General features: G+C 38.7%; 1 protein-coding gene and 1 long non-coding RNA gene across 3 annotated transcripts; one reads left to right on the top strand and one right to left on the bottom strand.

Annotated features, from left to right (window-relative positions):
* The first annotated feature begins 325 nt into the window (after positions 1-325).
* Positions 326-15,702, top strand: syt13 (synaptotagmin XIII). Of its 2 annotated transcripts, none has more exons than XM_082156837.1 (6): positions 326-2,157; positions 4,882-5,083; positions 6,033-6,170; positions 8,256-8,572; positions 13,005-13,128; positions 13,753-15,702. In XM_082156837.1, the coding sequence occupies exons 1-6, from the start codon at positions 1,984-1,986 to the stop codon at positions 14,055-14,057; spliced, it is 1,260 nt and encodes a 419-aa protein (XP_082012963.1). In that variant the 5' UTR covers positions 326-1,983; the 3' UTR covers positions 14,058-15,702. The 2 variants fall into 2 exon arrangements, with proteins under 2 accessions (XP_082012963.1, XP_082012962.1); XM_082156836.1 differs by having other exon boundaries at positions 329-2,157; positions 13,002-13,128; positions 13,753-15,700.
* LOC309488609 lies at positions 11,662-13,041 on the bottom strand. The gene is made up of 2 exons (XR_014202206.1): positions 12,957-13,041; positions 11,662-12,047 (listed from the first exon to the last, which is right to left on the bottom strand). It is a non-coding gene; the product is annotated as an uncharacterized lncRNA (long non-coding RNA).
* Positions 15,703-23,091: the final 7,389 nt, after the last annotated feature.

Here is a 23,091-nt window from a genome sequence, read left to right as displayed (position 1 = left end):
AAAATACATAGATTGAGAAGGGGGACTGCGTACAGGGAGCCCAGAGGCCAGGAGGGCCTATAAGGATCTTCCCTAAGGGCCCCGACCCTGGAACGAGATTTCTACTGGCAGTTTACCTTGAGACATCACTCATTGTCAGTACTGTGAATAATCCTTTTTTCTTACCCTAATGTGGCAACATATCTTAGGGGATACAGACTTTTCAAAATGCGGGAAATAACAGCATGAGCAAAATATGACAGTGTTCTTTTTCAACATCTTAAGTAGGCCTATTTTTTATTTTTTATTTTTTTTGCTTAAGAAAAGTAAGATTAATACATGCCAACTACTTTCTACAAAGTCAGAATGTTCTACCATGGGTGGATGTGTTGGCTTTAGGTCAAACTTACAAAACAAGCACAACATTTGAAAAAAGTAATGTGACCCACATACTTTAACTCCAAACAGACTCAACTGTGATAATGATAACTAAAAAAGAAAAAATATGTATCATGCCTCCTATATAGAGATGACATAGCCTACTATGTAGGCCTATCCTAGGGTTAATAAGGTGATCTGTCAGCCTATTCCGGCGGAATGCACATTCGACAAGCATTAACGAAACCATTAAGTTCTCGTCTTTTTTAAAGGAACCGCTTTTTAAACTTTCTAATACATCAAGCGGTAGAATAAGATATATGGCCTTTAATAGCAAAGGTTGTTTTATGTGAAGAAAAATATCGTCATTTATTCAGGTAGGCATTTGCGTTATTAGGCTGCAATGAGGCGTTTACCTTTTACATCACCTCAAGATGGCGTCACAGATCCATTTTCTCGCTGGCGTTCTCAAGGTCAAAGCGATCAAACATTGCAGCTTCATACATTTCGATTACAGACAGCTCCATCTTTAGGCAAGAGTGGAAAAGTCTTACAAATATTCCCAAAAGAAGTCGTAAGTAAGACCTTGCCTCGTGAAATTATATTAATGTTCAATCAGTATGTCATGCTTTAAATTATTTGCAGGCATTGGCCTAACCGACAGAGTCCTAGTCTGTACAAGAGAATGTCTTTCTCCTCATCTTTCTTTCTTTTTTCATTGATGTTTCACAATGAAAAATACCTATAGGCATCTGTCCAAAGTATTTGTCCAAGTGAAAGCATCAGAGAAGAGGCTTTTTCTGTTATTATAAGTCACAAAATGTGTAGAAGTGTAGAACAAACCAATGTCTCAATATGAATGTTATATTCTACATTTTTCAACATATGCACACATATTTGCACGCAAGAGAGTAAAGTGTATTCCCAAAACTAGTGCGCATGCAGCTCCTGTGGTGGTACCAAGCAGCATCACAAAAATGTATACAGGCCTAGATATCAAATATGAACATTTAATAAGCAGTCAACGCCAAAGTCATGGGCTTGATTCCCAGGGAATGCATAAACTGATAAAATGCAATAGGTACAGGTTGATTTGGATTAAGGCGCCTGCCAAATGCATAAATAAAATAGCCTGGCTTATACATAACAACACTCCCACGCTTCATTCATCATTATTTTAAGAATCTTTCTATATTGCGTGTGAATAAGAAGCTCTGCTACAGCACACCCAGTGTGTGAAGGTGAGTTCATGCAGCTCTGACGTAAAGGCTGACGTGCAGCCACTTTGGTGATGAAGGGGGTGGGCTGCAGTGACAGACTTCTTCTTATTGAGGAGGGGTTGCCAGACATCTAAGCCCCTCCCCTTTGATTACCTCCCTTCTGTCTATGTCTGCCTCTCTTTCCTCCTCTCTCTCCCTTTTGCTCCGTCTGCCTGGCTGAGTTGGTTTCAGACAGTGCATCACACATGTGCCACCCTATGTCTCTAGTATCTCTCCACTCTCCTCCTCTCTCCTCCTCTCTCACCATGGAGGCACATCACTGAAGAGTGGATTGTTCCTCCTGTTTTCTCCTCTTCTCTCCTCTGCACTTCATTCGGTGTGTTTGGGTGTCTGTTTATTGGTGGGAATGATCGTGTCTGCGACAGCACTGTTGGGGGCTACGCTGGGTACCGTGTCTGGAGTGTTGACACTGTGTGGTCTCTCCCTGCTTTGTAAGAGCTGTAAGAAGGGGAAACTTGAGAAAGGGGACGAGACTGATCCAGAGAAAGCCAAACCCAGTATCCTGCATACTCTGACACAGGTAAGACTGACACTCACTAACACACAGCCATGGACCAGCTATCAGATTTGACATTTAAATACATACAAAAGAAAGAGCTTATTAAAAGAACAAAAAAACACTAACAGAGATGAGAGATATTCAACGAGTGAAATGTTCTGACTCACCTGGATAGAAGGATGGAAGTGGTGCTTACATAACACAGGTTAGCTCTCCGAGGCAGAAACAGTGATACTGTAGGCTACTAAAAAGGATTTATTTGCATGTATCAAAATAACTCTTTCCTGGATGTAATTATGAAATGATCCACTGGTAACATTATGATGCAAATATACTATATATTACATAGTAAATCAAATGTAATGGCCATTGTATCTGTCCACATGTCACCTTATTTACTGTTGCATGGTAGGATCAGAAAAACTGGGGTGAGATGATTTGTGGATGGTGTTTTAATTACAGTTTCAGACATTTTCGTTGAGATGAATGATTTTCTTTGTGATATTTATCATATAATTTTTTCATGATATATATGTATTGTAAATAAAGTTCTTTCTGAGGAATGCTTGATACTTTCCTAATGAGGAGCAAAAGATGTTTCTTTAAGATACAAAGAGAAAGAGAGAAACCAGAAAGAGACATTACAAAAAGAGCCAAAGTGTCCCTTTTTACAGCCCATTTTCTTCTGAATCTGCATCTTACATGATGCATAAAAAATATGTCAGAATATAGAATATATAGAAAAATAGATGTCATAAAAAATAGAATATAATTTCTATCTCTTCGAGGAAGAAATATTAACATAAGCAGAGCTGCAAATTAAAAGAGAAGGATGAAAATCAGCCATCAGTATTCTTAAATCAGACCAGCTCTCTCACAGAACTCTGATTGTGTCAAAGAACATTAAATTCATCCAGTAACAGGCAGGTTTAGGACTGGTGAGGGACAAGCATGTTATTATTAAAATCTTCTCCAGAGTGCTTTTATAAGAGGTAATTAGTTTAGAAATGATTTGTACTGTCATTCATACACAAAAACACAGACAGAGATGCTCGTGCACACACATACTCACACGCTGGTGTTGTTCGGTATCTGCTAAGCTTTCCCTGAAACAGTCTAGAGTCACGACTCACATAGCTGCACATACACAAATGATCGTTCTTCTGTCATGCCGGGGGCTTTCCATTGACTTGAATTGAGCTAATGATATTTCCTATCTCCCTTACTGAAATATTATATACTGCATTTTAACATTAACAAATGAAGTTGTCTTTCTTGTGGGGATCACTGGTTGGTGCACACAATGTGCATAATTTCAAATTTGACTATCCTTTTGGAGACATTTGGTCATCATGATGTTGTCAAAACAAAATTCAAAATATTTATATTCATGAATCATCACATTAAGTTCCACAAAAAAAAAAAATCTAAATCTTCATATACAGGCCAGAATATGTGTGTGAATTATATAAATGTCAAATAACCAAATATCAAAAAAAAAAAGGGCCACACAGTCACATTCGAGAAAATGATGAACAGAAGAAGGGATTTGCTGCACTCTTTTAATCCAAATAAATGACACAATCCAGGTAACACGGGATAGCGTAACAGCTCGTATACATACAAGACAATACTAGACAAAGAACCAAGGGAACTATGGGCTGTATACACAGGGCAAACAAAGGGAGCTAAATGAAATGCAGGTGAAACTAATCAGTAACCATGGAAACAAACTGCTGGTAAGTCCATTTTAAAACAAAAATAGGTGGCAAAAAATAATTTCTGAGGTTCAGTCTTCTGTAACGTTGTTTGTTTCTTTGAATCTCCAGCGTTGTGCGCTACAGCCACAGACAACGTTACACCCACATCAAACCATTAGAACAGTGGCACAAATCCCTTTCGCTATTTGATTCTGTGACATTCCGCATTATACAGTAAATACAATTTTTATGACTGGATTCTGTAGATTTCCATCTTAAGTCTTTGAACCTCTTTTAAAGAGATACCCAATTAAAATGTAAGCTGGGGCAGACAAGAGCATCAGTGGCAAATGCATGAGCAAAAACTGATCCTAGCTCATTTGCTGATTTTGTCTAAAAGACCACCACAATGAAGACAGAATTTAAGTATCTAAAGGATCATATGACTGTGTGTGCATGTATCAGTATATCAGTATATATTTAGTATTAAGGTCAGTTTCATATCGAATTGTAAAATAGGCGAGCACAGTCTCATTGCACCAGTATTTATTATTAATGATGAGGGGGCAGGGGAAGATGATAGGAATATAAGAATATCCTCTCTCGCTCCTTTCTCCGTGCACTATTTCAGCATGTTAACTGCCCACCTGGGGGAAATGGAGTATTCTGTTGTTGATTTTTCATTCATGCATGTTTTTTCAGACTCTAAGCCCTTTAGTCTCATATCTATGACATTGGATGGTGGTTAAAATCATCCAAGCAGAGTACTGTATAATGTAAGGTTTAAGTATTGTAGAATGATTGGAATACATTTTTTGTTATCTTCAGTTCCTCTGGGATTATTTTTTATTTATTATTATTAGGTCAGTCTAGTTATACTGACTATACTTTTTGGTTAAGATCAAGTATTACTGGAATGTTATTACTTGGCATGATCAATATTTTCCGAATATCCCATTATTTTAAGAAATTTCAACCAAGCATATTATTTCCCTGTAGCTCATCATTTTTATTTTCTCTCTCTTCTTCATGTAACATGTTTTAGTTCAGTGTGCAGAAGTGCACCGAACCCATCCAGCCTCAAGCATCTTTGAAGTTCCCTAAAATCTACCGGCCCAAACCTTCTGTCACTTCTCAAGAGGTGATAAACTACAAAGAACATGGAGCTGCCAAAGACATGTCTGCTGCCGAGCTCGACACCTGTAACCAGGCAACAGAACGTGAGGTCTTCTCCCTCCCGTGGCAAGGTAAGCAGATGACAGCTAAAATTTCACTGGCGGAGGCTTTGTGTGTGTGTGTGTGTGACTGGTTTCTCTGTGCATTCCAGTCCACTTCAGCCAGTGTGAGAAACCAGGTAATTTCAGTCAGTCTGAAATCAGTAAATCTGAGGTTGACTTTATATGGAGCTGACATTTTTGAATTGTGAACTATTAGTCATTTCACCCCTTAATGGATTAGACGCTAACTGAAATTTCGGCCATTAACATTTTTGATGCTGTTAAAATCTGTACAGATTTTGCCCGGAGGCCATCGTTATACTTTCATACACATACATTGGTCTGACTCATAGCGCTCAGCATCTATCACGATAAGTAAAGGTTACACACAACATTATAATTCATGATCAAGGCCCTCCTTTATGAGAAATACTTAATTTTATCCACCCACTATGATGCAGAGAAAGAAAGAGATAAAGAGAAGTGAGTGCTATCTATCTCAAAGAATTTAACAACATGTTTGCTGTTGTTCTGAATGTTGTGCATGTGCCGAGTTTATTGCTTTTATGGATTTTTACATTTTTGGTCACACTATTCTCATTACATTGTCTATTTTTGATCTACCAATGAAAAACAGTTCCAGACACTACATGTCTTCAAGCTTCTAACAAATTAATCGAAACGAATCGATGATATTAATTGAATCAGATGAGTAAATGATTCCATGACTCTCTTTAGAAAAGCTGTCACTTGCAAATAACTACTTAACAATGTAACCTATACAGAAAGAGTCACTGAAAAATCCCCACCAATAATGCATACAAAAAGAGAAATTCCCAGGGGGATCATAACTAACTATGGTCCATCATGTTGTTCTGGTCTCAGGAATACAAAGGATTTTAGTAAGAACCCTTCTCCTAAAATAGTCTTTATTTACTCAGAACTGAATCTACACTCCCATTTATTTCCTTTACATCAGCTTCCGCAGATGAAACGCCCTGCACATCTGAGCAAACCGGTGGCATGACGACAAGTAGCTCTATCCTATATCCTAAACTGCACTTCTCCATTAGTCTACACAAAGAGAGTGGAGAGCTACACATCAGCATCGTAGAAGGTAAAAAACATGCATCTACTCTACTGTTTCTAGAAAGATAGTGGGGCACCTGTGGATCGCAGGTGAATCTCAGGATATTGTGTAGCATCCCTTTGGTGATGATAATTTATGATGACTTTGATTGTATGATAACTTTTGTCGCGATACGATATCTTTGCGTGAAGAACAAATTAGTGTTGCTATTGACTAAAACTATTAAAAGGATTGTTAATTGAAATAAAGCTGAAATAAAATAAACATATTAGATGAAAAACTTTAAACTTATCTTAAAAAAAACGTTTTTGAAGTTGAAGTACTAAAATGACCAAAACTAAAACTCAAAAAAAAATTGTTTTTAACTAAATATAAATATATATATATTTTTTTTAAATGCATGAAAATAAAAAAAACACATAGCCAAATTACCAGGGCCGTAGCTAGAGGATTCGGGGACAATTTATTGTCTTATTTTTTAATAAAGATAATATGGAACTGGTAATATATTATTAAATAAAGCTAATAAATGTATTCATCCAAGTGTTGTATTCGTGTTTTCCTGATGTAATAAATACATCATCAGCCGGCAGGTCAGGTAGGCTACATAATGCAATGCATCGTGACTCGTGTCAATTTCTTAACTCTATTTACTATGGTGTACAAAGACAGGAATTTTGACCTCGTAATTATTCGGTCGATTGTGGTGCGCCCCGATAATGAAGAGTGACATTTTTCAGTCAGTTACTCTCCTGCTCTTCCACCAAGTTCATTGTTAACTTCAGGCACTGCCGCCTCAACTCTGATTGGTTCTGTTCACGAGCTAGGGTAGGACTTACAATTTTATTGGGTCCATCTGATGTTTGTCACTGGCTGAACAATTAATAAATACTTTAGATCGGACTAAACCATTTTTAGGGAGGTAATAGAAGCAGATATTTGAAAAAAAATTTTTTTAACCAAATTGCATGTTTTTGTGGTTTTCATTTAAATCTCACGCATACAACTAATATAAATATTATAATTATTCATACAACAGGGGCCCATATAGTATAACTGCTGGATTTTGTGGGGCCCCCTGGGCAGTGGGGCCCCTATAATTGTCACCACCTTTCACCCCACTAGCGACGGCCCTGCAAATTACTACAATTAAAATGAAAGCTGAAAATATAAAAATAAAAGGTAATTTTTTTTTTTTTTTTTTTAAATACTGTATACCTTATGCGCCAGAGAAACAAGGGCGCAGCCATCTTTAGAATATTGTCTTTTAACTTTCGTTTTTGCGGTCGCTCTGTATATTTCTATGGCATTGCTGTCCAATAGCTTTTGAAGTGGATTTACTTAATGTAAAGTTAACGAAAGTTATCAGGAGGACTAATGTTTAAAGCAGATGTCTTAACAAATGTCAGTCGACCGGTAAGATTTTAAAACTAGTTAGTCAGAGAATATGCCCATTATACACTACGCCATATTCTTAGAACTGCAACTAGGCAAAATCTGAAGACTGCTCTGACTTTAAAAAGAAAAAAAGAAAAAAAAAAAGAAGCCTTACCAAACACATCACCTGAAGCTCTAAGAGGAGCAGTTTTAAGGTCACCAGAATGTTACACAACATGAGCAGATATTTGTAAAAAGCAGGCTTTGGTGTTGTAATTGTAGTCCTCTTATGGCTCAGACAGGTGTGTTGTGTTTTTAGTGTCACTGTACAGCGTTTTTGGTCTGCTTTTGAGGCTGGACCAGAGGGAGGATTTGATATTCAAAACTCTCTGTGATTAAACTGATGTTTGAGAGAAATAAAAGCCTCTTTCAGGCAGCTTAAAGCCTCTTAGTCACATAATTACCATTTCAATAGTTGCAGCCATGATTGATATGCATCATTATCTGTAATGAGAGTAAATCTGCTTTAAACTCAAAACCTCTATTCTGCACATCCAAAGAGGAAAGAGAGAGATGATCAGTCATGCTGGTTGAGATGTAGAAAGGAATGAAAAGTGAGGAGTTATGAAAAAGAGATATGCTTGGTGCCGCTGAGGTTTGGAGCAGCTTCATGTGGCTCAATTTGTCATCCTGTTCCTTGTTATAATATGACTCATATTCTCCTTTTTTCCGCAGCGGAGAATATATCAGTGGATGCCGGATGTGAGGGATATATTTCAGGGTGTGTGAGTGTCTCTGAAGAGCAGAAGCACGCGCAGACAGCAGTCCACAAGCTCGCAGCACATGTGCAGTGGGAAGAGGAGCTGGTGTTTGCCCTCCCTGTGGAGGGCACAGAAGACATGGATGGTCTAGATGGAGAAGTGGCCCTCTCCCTTCACTGCTGTGATCGATTCTCCCATAATTCTACTCTGGGCACAATGCGCTTTAAGCTGGCTGATGTGAGCATGATGTTGGATGCTGACTGCTGGGTTGACTTACAGCCACCCAAACAGGTGAGGAACATTGCTTACAAATGTGCACAAGTTCAATCTTAATGAGGACCTATTATGTTTTTTTCAACTATGTGTAATGTTGCTGTTTGAGCATGAAAAAGGTCTGCAAAGTAACAAAGAACAAAGTCCACTCCAACGGGAGTTATTCTCTATATCAGTAAGCACTGTTTCTGAACTCCCTGAAACACCTCAATTGTAGTTTTCTTCCAGGAATTTACTTCACAATATTCCTCATTCAAATATTTCCTGCCCAAGGCATATGCAAACAAGGGGGCGAAGCCTGATTTTGCATTAATAGCGTGTTGAAACTCACAGTTATGGTAAGGGCGTGGCATTTCCAAAACATGCTGGAAGCGGTTGACCAATCAGAGCACACTGAGCTTTTCGGAAGGAGGGGTTTCACAGAGGCCGGAGGCTGCAATGAAATTGCATACTTCCCTACTATATAGTCGGCGAAAAACGTCTAGGTTACTAATGTAACCCCCGTTTCCTGAAGGAGGGTAACGGAGACGTTACGTCGGACTGACGTCATGGGGTCCCTATGGAAAGCGCCATAGCCACTGAACTGTGTTACGAGTGTTGGAGACGTAGATGCTGGCAAGCTGCCGCGTTCCCTTTTGGCAAACTGCTCTCACAAAGTCGTAACCTACCCAGCACACCATGTACACTCTGGGGGCGGTCGAAGCTGCTGTTCCAACCCCAGGGAAGAGTGCTTCGGAACTCAATTTCCGTTTTTTCAGCCATGACCAAAATGCTGGGGAACCATGCCCAATCCCAAAGGAGGGGAACGCTACGGAGACTACACCCTGCCCGAAGGGTGGTAACGTTTGGAAGTACACATATGGACTGACAGTGCTACATATGGAAGGTCTCTGTGGTAGGTACTACCTAGCCAAGGAGGAGCTGCTATGGTGCAGAGACAGGGCAGAGCAGAACCGCCCAGGGAAAGACATATCGTGGACAATACACATATGGGATTACCAAGGGTCACATCATATGGGTATCTAGTCAAGTACAAGGGCTGACCGGCCGGGCATGCACACGAGTACTGGGCCTGTAGTCAGATGCCTCTGCCGCGTCTGACTGCCGAAGGTAGCTGGAGGAATTTGATTCAGGTTTCGCCGAGTGGGTAAGAGCAAGTATCTGAAGAGCAAGTAGGCGCTCGTCTCCCCCTGTTAGAGGGAATGGCGCCGCAAGCGAGACACCGAGCCAGTCTTCCAGTACATTACCTGTTTGTACCCAATACACGCGAGAAGACTGGCTCTACCTGGATATTGTAGAATCTCGCAAATGTGTTAGGTGTTGCCCAGCTCGCAGCTCTGCAGATTTCTGCCAGAGAGGCACCGTGCGCCAATGCCCAGGAGGAGGCAACACCCAGAGTGGGCTGGTACGCCAAGGTGATGGCATCCACTATCCAGTGGGCCAACCTCTGTTTGGAGACAGCCTTTCCCTTCTGCTTACCTCCAAAGCAGACAAAAAGCTGCTCTGAGCTTCTGAAGCTCTGCATGTGGTCCACGTAAACATGCAGTGCATGAACGGGATACAGCAGTGTGAGGGCTGCGTATGCCTCCTCCAGGGGCAAGTTCTCCAAGTCCCCCCCCTCCAAGTTCACCACCACCATTCACTGACCAAAAATGCCTGCAGGTCCCCCATCTTCTTGAAGGAAGCGAGCAAAGTCAGGAGCACTGTCTTTAGAGACAGGATTTTAAGCTCAACTAACTCTCAGGAACGCATATTTGCGTAGGCCCCGGGGCCAGCTGTGTGCCAGTGCATCAGTGCCGAGGGTCCCCTCGGTCAGGGAATAGAACAACTGGCAGTGGGACGTGTCCGGGGGGGCAAATAGATCTACCTGTGCGGTCCCGAAGCGCCTCCAAATCAGCTGGACCACCTGGGGATGGAGTCTCCATTCTCCCGGGAATGTGAGCTGTCGTGAGAGCACGTCGGCCGCACGATTCAGCTTGCCTGGAATAAAAATGGCATGCAGAACCCCGGCTCAGAACTACCCTCATCCATTGAGCGCTTTGGCCTGCAGGATGGCCATTGCATGCAAGGTGGAGATGGTCTATCCAGCGGCACTGTGAGGCTTAGCAGCCAGAGCTGTCATCATCTCACAGGCGCTGGACGGGAGCCACTCAGATTCAGAGTTGCATTTTTTGAACATTCAAGCATGAAAAACTATTTTAGTAGAACCCCAAAACAAAATCAAGACTTTGTAAAAGAGCATAATATGGCCACCATTGCACATTTAGAACTTTGAAATTCGGCTTCATGATATAGTCAATACGAACTTTGTCAGCTGGTCATTATCACAAAATAAACCTCATCAGTGTGAATCATTCTTTAAATGAGAGGCAGAACAGGACATTTTGATCAATTTAATTAATTTTAATTAAACACAAGAGGTTAGGCTTATAAGCACTGGTAACTATTTATTTCTGTGCTGTGGTGTTACCACTATTTCCACCAAGAGAGGCAGTAACACCACAGACAAATTAGTACAAATCCAGTCTTTTGTACAACAGAGTCTGCCATCATGATAGTTTAAAGAGCATGGGACATTTTGGAAATAAGACTTTATTTATCAAAATATAGATTAAAATATGTAAAATCTGGAAGTTGCCAAAGCAACCATAATACACATATGCAAACATTTTATGATTTATTGGTATTTAAAGTTTATTTCAACTGTTGCAAAGTAGACACCACTTTGCAAGAATGACCCAAATATGTGCCCGCTAAATCCAATTTGACCGACCAGAATAGAGTATTTCAGAGGGCTATGTAATAAATAGGAATTTAAACATAAATAATTAAATCACATTAGTGTGGACAATGACTATGAATGTACATAATTATAACTGATTTATATTTATTGGACTTTAAAAAGTGTTCATCCTATTTCTGACTGAGAACCTGTGTGCAAGTGTATGACATATATTTGTAGGCAGAGAGTTGAAAAAAGTCAGTTCCAGGCAATCATGCTGGAGTTCTGTGTTGGAATGTTACTGATGCAAGTGAATACATATTAAAACATATAAACACTAAAACATAAACAGTACAGCAATAGAGGTAATATACTTTTGACACACTTTTCAATTGCCATGGTCACACACATGGTGTGAGATGAAGATTTTATTATGGGATGCTTGCTGTGTTTGTATTTCTACAAGTGCACATATTGACCGTTTAGAAAGAGCTCAGACATTTCTTTTGGACTTCCACATACGTGCAGGTTACTGCGCATAAAAGGGTGGTAGGAGAATAGATCTGAGTTTATTTTAGGATACTGTACTCCCTCCATACCTTGTTTGCTTAAAATCAGTCTCGTGGGTACCAACTCATAAATTTAAACACACACATAAACAAACACATGCATGCATTCCACCCCCACTGCTGTGCTATCTGTTGATGTCATAGACCTCCAGAGCAGGAGATCTTTATCTGCGTCATCACACCTCCCAGAGGAGATCTGCTTCTAACAGATACACACACATAGACATGCCAGGAATGACTAACTACCATTGGACTGCAGAGAGGATGAAAGAGAGAGAGAAAGAGAGAGAGAGCGGTAGTAATGCCTGAGCGGGCCTAGAGGTATTTGTGTGTGTGTGTGTGTTTGTTTGCATGTACAGTATGTAACGTGTCAGGGATGAAGAGGATGACGCAGGTTGAACTGGGTAATGAGCACCACTCAGAATGTATTTGTTCAGATATGACAAGATGTTCACACTTTATTATTGTGTGTACTCTTATTTATCATATGATTCATGTTTGATTATTCAGGATAGGGCTTTGGTTTATGATGCCTAAGATGCTAATATGACTATGAATAATGATTGCAGTACCTTAAAGCTTACCATGTTGTTCTTTTGAATAATATTTATCAGTATTATTTGTCACTGTGTTCATCACCACTGCACTGGAGTAATATCAAACACAACGGTTTGATTAATCCAATCTTGTCAGACCTGAATCAAAAGCACCAGATTATATTTCAGTAAAATGTCATGTTCTGCTCATGCAGCTGATTAAGTGGGGCTAACTGAAGGCAGGGGCAGATTTGAAAAAGGTCATGATGGTTATGAAATGCCATAATTCAGAGTGTTTAATCGGAGGGCTTTGCTGACAAATTGACAATTTAAAATGACCACCTTTTGCCCTGAGAGAGGAACTGGTCACATTCAGTCTGCTTCATAAATTACTAAAACATTTGCATGAAATGATTCTTTATGCAATCAAAAGTCAAGTTCATTAACCCTGCAAGAAGAAATTATGATTATGCAAATTCTAAAATCTCTTTTTATGTGAAAACAGAGTTAAAAAGTAAAATTGCCTGACACAAAAATGTATTTTAACGTTAATTATATTATTCAAAAACGTTTACCCAAGAAGCTTTTCAAGACTTTCAACCCAGAGTTTTCTTTTTCAGCAGGAAGTGACATCATCAGCTGGAGAGCTACTATTGTCGCTCAGTTATCTGCCAGCAGCCAATAGACTTGGGGTGGTAGTAATGAAGGCTAGAGGACTTCAGTCAGACAAACTGAAAGACAACATAGGTATTTACCACAAACATACCATCATAACGACACTCAAATCAATGTGAAAAATAAAATGTATTCCAAATCAACTATTAAGATGGATGTGAAAAAGAGATTCAGCAGTTCAATAATAAACTACTGGTCAATATTTGGATTAATAATTTTGAATGTTTTTGAAAGTCACCAAGGCTGCATTTATTTAATAAAAAATACAGTAAAATCAGTGATATTGTGAAACATTATTACAAATTAATAGAACAGTTTTATATTTGAATATATTAAAAAAATATTCCACTTAAGGCTGCTGGAAACTTTGCCATCACAGGAAATTACATGGATTATATGATATGGATAAATTATATGGATAAAATATATCCATATAGCAGTTCTTTTAAATTGTAATAATGTTTCACAATATAACTGATTTTACTTTTCTTTAATTTTTTTTGATAAAAAATAAATGCAAAAACATTCTTTCTTATTCCAAACTTTTGACCTGGTAGTGTGCATGTACACACATTAAATATATCCATCAATTTTCCAAACTGCTTGTCCTAAATAAATACATACAGTACATACAATATTAATGTCAATATTTTAGGTGTAATAAAGAGAGTACTGTACCTGTATGTTCTCTGATAGATCTCTCAGTAAAGTTGACCTTGAAACATCAAAATGCCAAGCTGAAGAAGAAGCAGACGCGGCGAGTGAAGCACAAGATGAATCCGGTCTGGAACGAGATGATGATGTTGGAGCTGCCCAGTGAGCTACTGGCTAAATCCAGCGTGGATTTGGAGGTACTGAACCTGGCCAGTCCCGGGACCCTGCACCCCCTGGGCCGCTGCATGCTGGGGCTCCACACCTCCGGCACCGGCCTGCAGCACTGGAAACAGATGCTAGATAATCCACGCAAGCAAATTGCAATGTGGCATCCTCTATACACCTAAGAATGTTAATATTCTCCAAACCACCACCTATACGCAATGTCCTTGGGTTTTTACAATAGTACTCTATTCCTGTGCAAAAATATGTAGTTCTCCAATATACTAAATATTTAAGTAGATTTAATGAATGAACCCAGCTGTTATCATTTCGTAATATGAAACTAACTTCTCTGCAGGTAAAGGCTAAACTACTTACACAGTAGTTTAGAGTATTTTAATGTAAGCAGTGCTGCATTTAACTTTGGTGTTGTTATTAATGTGTGTTTAAAATACTCAATGCTGTTTTAAACTGGTCCGAGTTGGAGCCATCCTAAAATATGTCTAATGTGGTTGAAACACTTAGAGAGACACCAAAAAATTCAAACATGTTTCATTTTTAAGATAAATATCAAACATTTTTGTTTTCCTGTTATTATGGATCCTCTTCGTCCCACTGTCACAGCTGGAATGATGGAGCCATGCTCACTAACTGTAGATTGTGACTAGTATATTTACAGTAGTAACGCACTAATTCAATAAATAAACAGGGTCTCAATACGGCAGCTTTACTCTTTTCAAGATGCACGCATACAGAAATAAATGTAAATGTATCACTGTCTTCTAATTATATATATATATATATATATATATATATATATATAAATAGCAGGAAATGTATACTTCTAACAATTACTCAGTTTGGAGACCTATAGGTATTTCACTTATCGGGCTACAGATCCTGATGTTGTAAAATGTTGACATTTTGTCTCATTAAAGGGATAGTTCACCCAAAAATGAAAATTCTGTCATCATTTACTCACCCTCATGTTGTTCCAAACCTGTATAAATTTCTTTCACAAAAACACAAAAGAAGATATTTAGAAGAATATGGGTAACCAAACAGTTGATGGGCCCCATTGACTTCCATAGTATCGAGTAAAAAAAAATACTATGGAAGTCAATCAGGCCCATCAACTGTTTGGTTACCCATATTCTTCAAAATATTTTTTTATTCCAGAAATGTATTTGTGTTTTACCAGGAGTGCACATTCTACAGATGACATGCCTAACAACTGACGTAAATAACAGAAATATTTAGGCTTCTTAAACACAAATACTAACCACAACTGCTTCACTAACCAATGCATCCAAATGCCACTAAAACAAATTGTATACATCACATTTTAAGGTTTTTGGAAGGAATGCATATTTTGTGCTAAAACCAACACAGTAGTCATTCAACCACAAATCAAATCACTCAGCTGTATATGCAGCTGTATAGCCTATATGAAAGTTTTCAGCCCAGTAACTGTTGTACATCTCAAATTGCCCGTCCGTCATCTTTTCGGTGCAATCGTTATCGGATTTACATAATTTCTGTGCTTGATACTTTTCCAGAGAGGGATCACTGTTAATCACTGAAATCTGATCCATCTGTATGACTTACTGCATAACACTCTTGATTTTATACAGACAGATATGTATTTCTATGTTTAACCCACAGATATGCTTGAAACAAATAACCTTATGTTGGAGTGAAATAAAAACTCTTTTCTCAAAATGTGCTATTTCTCGTGTGTTTGCTTCAGAGATTTGATGGATCTATTTTTAGGCATGGTCAGACATGATAGATGACACAGCTGAGGAAGAGCAAGCAAGGAAGTGACAGATATCCAGGCCAACAGCACCTCCCACAAACCACACCAAACGAACACACACTGATGAATGTATGAGAGAGAGAGAGAGAGAGAGAGAGAATGGAAAACAAAATGGAGAGTGTACTTGATAAGAGCATATTAAAGTCATCTTTCTTTTACCACAGTACCCAGTCTTATTATGTCTGTATAATCAGAATAGACTGGTCCGGTGTCTGTCTGCTCGGCAGCCTTGAAAATGGCAAAAGATACCAGCAGTTACTGCAATGCATCACTGATGAGCTACTTGCATAATCCCACTGATAAAAAAACAACAAAAAAAAAACTCCCACCTGCTAGATATTGCCCTGCCAGAGCTAAAAATGATTGTGCTGGCTCGCTCTTCCTGGAGGAGCTGTGTGTGTGAGTGAATGAATATGTGAACACACTACACGTCACATGATAAATTACTTTAAGCTTGCTGTCACTAGCAAGCATGTTTAAACACAATATGAATGAGAAACATAATGAAAAGAAATTGCCTTATTTCAGAAGAACCGAGCAACAGGCTCTTCAGATTAAATAAACTCGCTAGTGAATTCATAAATATGTTTTGCAACTGAAAAATGTTTCTGATCAAGTGATAAAGTGGAGAGAATGACATGTGTTTCCTACACAACGCATTATCTAACATTTATTCAGAGAGAGAGAGAGAGAGATCTCATTATGGTTTTATATGTGAAAACCGCAAAATTATAGCTCATTATTTTCTTTGCCCAGCATGGACAGCAAAAAAAAAAAAAAAAAAAAGCCCTGTCCTCATTCACATCGAACATAACACGGCTTTGAACAAATCCATCTGAAATCCCTTATCACACTGGGAGAGGTTCTTCCCAAAAACAACAACACATGAAATATAGATGGAGCCATGGAGGGAAAAGATGCCCTAGAAAATATTCCTTTCTGATGCTGAGCGGAGTGAGGCAGGCATGAGCATTGCTGTCAGACAAAACAAGGAGAGAAAAAGCTACTGCATGAAGCTACCTGCTTTATATCATCTCATCTGTCTCTTTTTCTCCTTTGTCTTTGTGTGGCATCAGCCGGAACAAACAAGAGACAGAGGGAGAGGAGCAGAACATCCTGAACGCACACAAACACTCTTAAAATCACCATGGCATGAAATCAAAATGAACAATTCATCTTTGTGACTCATGCTACTTGTTTTCTCTCCAATAGGCTAGGGAGAATTGCTTGAGTAGTGTACATTTAATTAAATAAAGTGTGTATGTATCGAGTGTGTATATGAGAATGTATGTATCCTGTGACAGGATCATTGACAGGCTGATTTACAGTGACAGAATGCATGTAAAGATGTGGCAGAGTGCAATTTTATGACATAAAAAAAGCTTGCATACTCTTCTGCTACACTCTCATATGCCTTTTCTTCACAACAACAGTGCATACTTTTTGGGCATGGTATAATCAGGCAAACTGGGATGCAGTAACAATGTAAAAAAAACAAAAAAAAAACAAGGTTGTTTCAAGAATGAAACAAGTGACTCCCTCCACCAATTCACAGCCCTGTTGATATTCAGAACAAGATATAGATACTTTTTTTGAGCGTTGCTGCCATACCAACTACCAAGTAATTCATGTACATTTTTTAATTCAATATTTGGTAAAAAATAAAAAATAAAGATTTTATTTTTTTTTTTCTAATGGTCAATTGGACTTCACTGCATGTACTGTATAACCATCAGTTAAAAACAAATAATGTGAACAAACTTCCACTTGAAATCTCCCTCCATAATGTACACGTCTCTCCCAAGCATGTATGGACACAATCATTTAAGTTCATTTTTGTTCCTCATTATTCAGACAATAATGAAGTCTGATGAACAAAATCAGGTCCCTTGACAGCCCTATATCTCTGCTTTTTAATTTACAGAAAGAAGCGGTGAAATTATATGAGAAAGTGTTCTCTATTCAACAAGCAATCAAATAACCTGTGAACGGACTGAGGGTTGCTACATGTTTTACAAATCATTGCTTGAAGCGACCGAGTCGTGTGTCTGTCATCCAATCTGCCCTCTGAGCCTCTCCTGGGTTAAACTGATCCATGTTGCCACGGTGATGTGAGAAGGCTGAGTGATCAAGATCCTTTCTGCATTCAATACGAGGGCTGGTTGGTAATTTAAAGAGTGACTGGTTTTAGACCATCTCATCATCCTCGACAATCCACTCATTACTAACAGTAATAAATCCATAAGTCCTTGACTGACTGTAACAATTCGACAAACCCAAGGCTGGTTGATCAATTTGACCAGTTGTGAGATCAATAACTGGGACAAGGAGACAGAGATAAGAGGATAAGGGGAAATTAACAGCTAATGAAGGAAGAAAAAAAAAAACAGAAACAAACTTATAGAATTTCAATGCAGAGACACACGCATAGGAAGCAAGTAGAGAACAAGCATTTTAAGATATGTACTGCGACTGAATGTGTCCTCTTAGACATAGATGTTCTGCTTTGATGACTATTGTGGTCAAAATAAATGTAAATTAAATGTAAAAGCATATTAAAACCAACAGGTAATTCAAATTTACCATGTGCATTGTGCACACTCTTGGCCTCATTGTGCATGATTCATTGGCGTATGTTAATAAACACGGTTGTCTTGATATTTTTATTTTTTAATCCAAATGTAATAACTTGCTCCACCTCCAAAAAGACTTTTCCTTTTTTGGCCTATGAAAACCTGTCATACCCTTCCCTCCAAACACCTGGTTCCATTCTGGTATCTAACGGTTCCTGATCAGTGCTGGGTAGTGACTGATTACATGTAATCTGGATTACGTAATCAGATTACAAAAATGTTATTCTTGTAATTAGATTATATTACACTTTAAAATATTCGTAATCAGACTACAGTTACTTTTCTGTTGATTACATGTTATTCGTATGCCCGTAAATTCATTGATTCTACTTTGTTATTTTTTTTATTTTCCTTTCTATAAAAGTCTAGTCTACTCCTTATTCATTCAGAAGTTCTTCCAGGTTTGTGGAACTGCACATACAGACCCGCCACTAGTCATGATTCATGAGCCTATATCACTGAACACTGAGACCCACAGCTTTTGATCACTAGATTCACACAAATTTTGAGAAATTATGTTTTTCTCAACATTGCATATCTAATCAGCTCCTGACGAACACATTACATTTTATTTTAATTATCACTCAGTGAGTCCTATATTCATGTATTACTGTCTTTGGAAGGCTTTTGTCTTTAAACACATTAAAATGTACAAATTCCCATCTTTTCATATTTACATCATGCAATGCAGGCATTCATTTTTTTTTACCCTCTTAAGCCCTTAGATTTTAAGTTAATAAATTAGGTCAATAATAAAATTGTCAATAATAATAACAAATAATAAAATAAAGTTCACAGTTCTCTGATGTCGGTTAATGGTCATATGACAGATATGTAGGTAAACAATTTGTTAAAATCTTTTTGAGTATTTTTTTATTTGAAAATTATTTAATAATTTTTTTTCATGATTTAAATACCTAATAGCTTTTCATTAAATTCTGTAGTCACAAACCCCTGCAGTTACATCACGGACCGCAGTCTGGGAAACCCAGACGTAATGTAATATTTAATGCACATCATGCTGTTGAAAAAGAATTGAATATATTTTCTTTCTCTTTGTATTTTTTTTTCATCAATATGGTACAAGATTATCCTATTCAAAACGATGTGATAAACTAGTTATGACAAAAGTAATTAAGAAGTAATCGGAAATTAGTCAGAGAATACATTACCTAAAATTAGTAATTTAGATTACAAAACTACAATTTGTAAGTAATCTGCCCAGCACTGTTCCTGATATACAGTGGGTACGGAAAGTATTCAGACCCCCTTAAATGTTTCACTATTTGTTATATTGCAGCCATTTGCTAAAATCATTTAAGTTCTTTTTTCCCCTCATTATTGTACACACAGCACCCCATATTGACGGAAAAACAGAATTGTTGACATTTTTGCACATTTATTAAAAAAGAAAAACTGAAATATCACATGGTCCTAAGTATTCAGACCCTTTGCTCAGTATTTAGTAGAAGCACCCTTTTGATCTAATACAGCCATGAGTCTTTTTGGGAAAGATGCAACAAGTTTTTCACACCTGGATTTGGGTATCCTCTGTCATTCCTCCTTGCAGATCCTCTCCAGTTCTGTCAGGTTGGATGGTAAACGTTGGTGGACAGCCATTTTCAGGTCTCTCCAGAGATGCTCAATTGGGTTTAAGTCAGGGCTCTGGCTGGGCCATTCAAGAACAGTCACGGAGTTGTTGTGAAGCCACTCCTTCGTTATTTTAGCTGTGTGCTTAGGGTCATTGTCTTGTTGGAAGGTGAACCTTCGGCCCAGTCTGAGGTCCAGAGCACTCTGGAGAAGGTTTTCGTCCAGGATATTCCTGTACTTGGCCGCATTCATCTTTCCCTCGATTGCAACCAGTCGTCCTGTCCCTGCAGCTGAAAAACACCCCCACAGCATGATGCTGCCACCACCATGCTTCACTGTTGAGACTGTATTGGACAGGTGATGAGCAGTGCCTGGTTTTCTCCACACATACCGCTTAGAATTAAGGCCAAAAAGTTCTATCTTGGTCTCATCAGACCAGAGATCCTTCAGGTGTTTTTTAGCAAACTCCATGCGGGCTTTCATGTGTCTTGCACTGAGGAGAGGCTTCCGTCGGGCCACTCTGCCATAAAGCCCCGACTGGTGGATGGCTGCAGTGATGGTTGACTTACAACAACTTTCTCCCATCTCCCGACTGCATCTCTGGAGCTCAGCCACAGTGATCTTTGGGTTCTTCTTTACCTCTCTCACCAAGGCTCTTCTCCCCCGATAGCTCAGTTTGGCCGGACGGCCAGCTCTAGGAAGGGTTCTGGTCGTCCCAAATGTCTTCCATTTAAGGATTATGGAGGCCACTGTGCTCTTAGGAACCTTAAGTGCAGCAGACATTTTTTTGTAACCTTGGCCAGATCTGTGCCTTGCCACAATTCTGTCTCTGAGCTCTTCAGGCAGTTCCTTTGACCTCATGATTCTCATTTGCTCTGACGTATGCTGAGTCCCAATTCGCATACTATCCGTCCTAAATAGTATGCGAAACTAGAATTAGTACGTCCCAAATCGTAGTATGTTGAAATGAGTATGCCAAAGATACCCGGATGGTTTACTATTTCCGGTTAGAATTCGAAGTGCAGATCAATGCATACTCTAACGGCTAATATTGACCACAACCCATTGCGTGCGGGAGGGAGGAGCTTTGCGGTGATGGTGGTGATGTAAAGGCAGTCGGATGCAGCAGCGGAGATGCGCCCTCAGTTTTTAAGTGTAAGAATTCAAATGTTTAACCCTAATTAAAGTTATATTTTATTGTCTCGTAATATTAATGGGTTTATGTTGTGCCAATAAAGTACCGTGTTTATCTTGTAGGGTCCGATTAAGATACTGAGCGCCTCATTGCAGGCTACAAAACAATAAATAAAAAGGCTCTAGTGTCATGCAAGTGTTTTTTTTATGTATTTCTTTTGATGTTTCTGTCTGACTTATTTGTAGTAATACCGTGGCTGTACAAATGTTAACTTTATCAGTCCAACCAAAGAAACATGGTTACTACACTTTTACTATAGTAAAAGCATGGTTAATTTTCATCGGGGTATTTTTAAGTATTATACATAAGTATAAGATTAAGTATAAAATACGTTAAACAATAGTTACACTATAAACTTTAAATATTTTAACTCAGAAAATAAGTAGCTGTCGTTACACACATTTGCACATGAACGTCGCAGAACCAGCCGTCTCACAAACGACCTGCGTTTGGTTGATCTACGACGACGCCCTGCTTCACTCATACATTTGGTAAAACACATTGTAAATGTATTGTGGAAAAAAAGATGGGAATAGTAAATAAAATTATATTGGATATATAAGAATGAATGAAATGTAAAATGTTTTGTTAACAGTCGCGGTGTGCGTAACTAGGCAACCACGTTCTCGTTTACGTTGCATGGCGTCATCGAAGTATGTCCCAGAATGTGCATACTCTTTTGCTACACACTCAAAAGTATGTACTTTTTCATCACAAAAAAAAGTACATACTTTTAGGTCGTAGTATAAGTAGGCGAATTGGGACTCAGCCATGCACTGTGAGCTGTAAGGTCTTATATACACAAATCCGCCGCGATCTCTATGGGCGCCGCCATCTTGCCTGCCGCCATTACTGCGTGCCTGCGAAGTGACGGCGGTGTGACACTTGCCGGTGCCCTCTAATGACATTTCAATGAAAGCGGATCCTGGGGCTTAAATATTGTGATTGTCAAAACATTTTAGTAACTAAACTGAATTGTATTAGGTTAAGTGACAACAGGTTGCAATGTTTATAATATATGGTACAATTTCTGGTAAGCTACGTTTTTTTATTATTGCTTGAAACAAATTTCAGGATTTCAATTCAGTTCAATTCTTGTGATTTGATTTAATATTGACTAATTTGGATAAATATTAGGTACACAAGATGGGCGTTAATAAAAATAAAAAAAACACTGATTGATCGATATTATGTAGGCTATGATGAATATACATTTCGGTAAGTTGTACTGTTTCTTGGAACATTGTTCATTCATGTTTATTTACTATTAAGTTGAGATGATCGGTTCACGTGCCGCTAGGGATCCGTCACTCACATTTACAAACACCAAAACGGTATTTATTGTTTGAATTTCGTAATAAAATTGACAGAATCTGAGAGCTGAGCTTTTTTCCGTGTCCTTTCTGCCTCGCAATTTTTCTGTGCGTGAGAAAATGGATGTGTGGCGTGAGAGCGTGTGAAAAGCTGAAAAGTTGCGTGTGTCTCACGGTGAAGGCGTGAGAGTTGGCAGCTTACAGGTATTCAAGATTATTTTATTAATCATCTGGCATTCGAGCTTCAGAACCTAAACTACAGGGCACTGATTGAAGGTCAGAATTATATGAGCTCCGGATGGATTGGCCAGATACTGCATACCTTCGCAGATGAGCTCATCACATTAAAGGACAAGTTCGGTATTTTACACTTAAAGCCCTGTTTACAGATCGTTTCTGATGAAATAGAACGGTTAAGATTAAAATTCGGACACATGCTGATGGTGTCCCGAGAATTTCAGGTTTCTTTCGCTTCTCCCCCCCACCTACAGAATGGCTGCATATGGGCACTGGAACAATCCTTCCTAAAAACTTAAACATTAAACTTTCGTTTACAAAGACGTGAAACTCACCGTGTGGTCAGGGGTGTTCACTGATATGCTCACACAAAAATCGCTGCAAAAGATGCTTTCGAACAGGTTTTATAGTAGTTTTTGTAAAAAAAAAAAA

Source organism: Leuciscus leuciscus, assembly GCF_965113295.1.
Source record: "Leuciscus leuciscus genome assembly, chromosome: 2".
Lineage (NCBI taxonomy): Eukaryota > Metazoa > Chordata > Actinopteri > Cypriniformes > Leuciscidae > Leuciscus > Leuciscus leuciscus.
Note: the sequence above shows the minus strand (reverse complement) of the source record. Positions and strands in the feature narration are given on the sequence as shown.

Excerpts from the sequence above, each read along its gene's own strand:
- syt13 (XM_082156836.1), top strand. The coding sequence starts at position 1,984 with ATGATCGTGTCTGCGACAGCACTGTTGGGGGCTACGCTGGGTACCGTG. Across the intron at positions 6,171-8,255 it reads ACACATCAGCATCGTAGAAG|CGGAGAATATATCAGTGGAT; the intron begins GTAAAAAACATG and ends TTTTTTCCGCAG. Across the intron at positions 13,129-13,752 it reads CAAACTGAAAGACAACATAG|ATCTCTCAGTAAAGTTGACC; the intron begins GTATTTACCACA and ends GTTCTCTGATAG.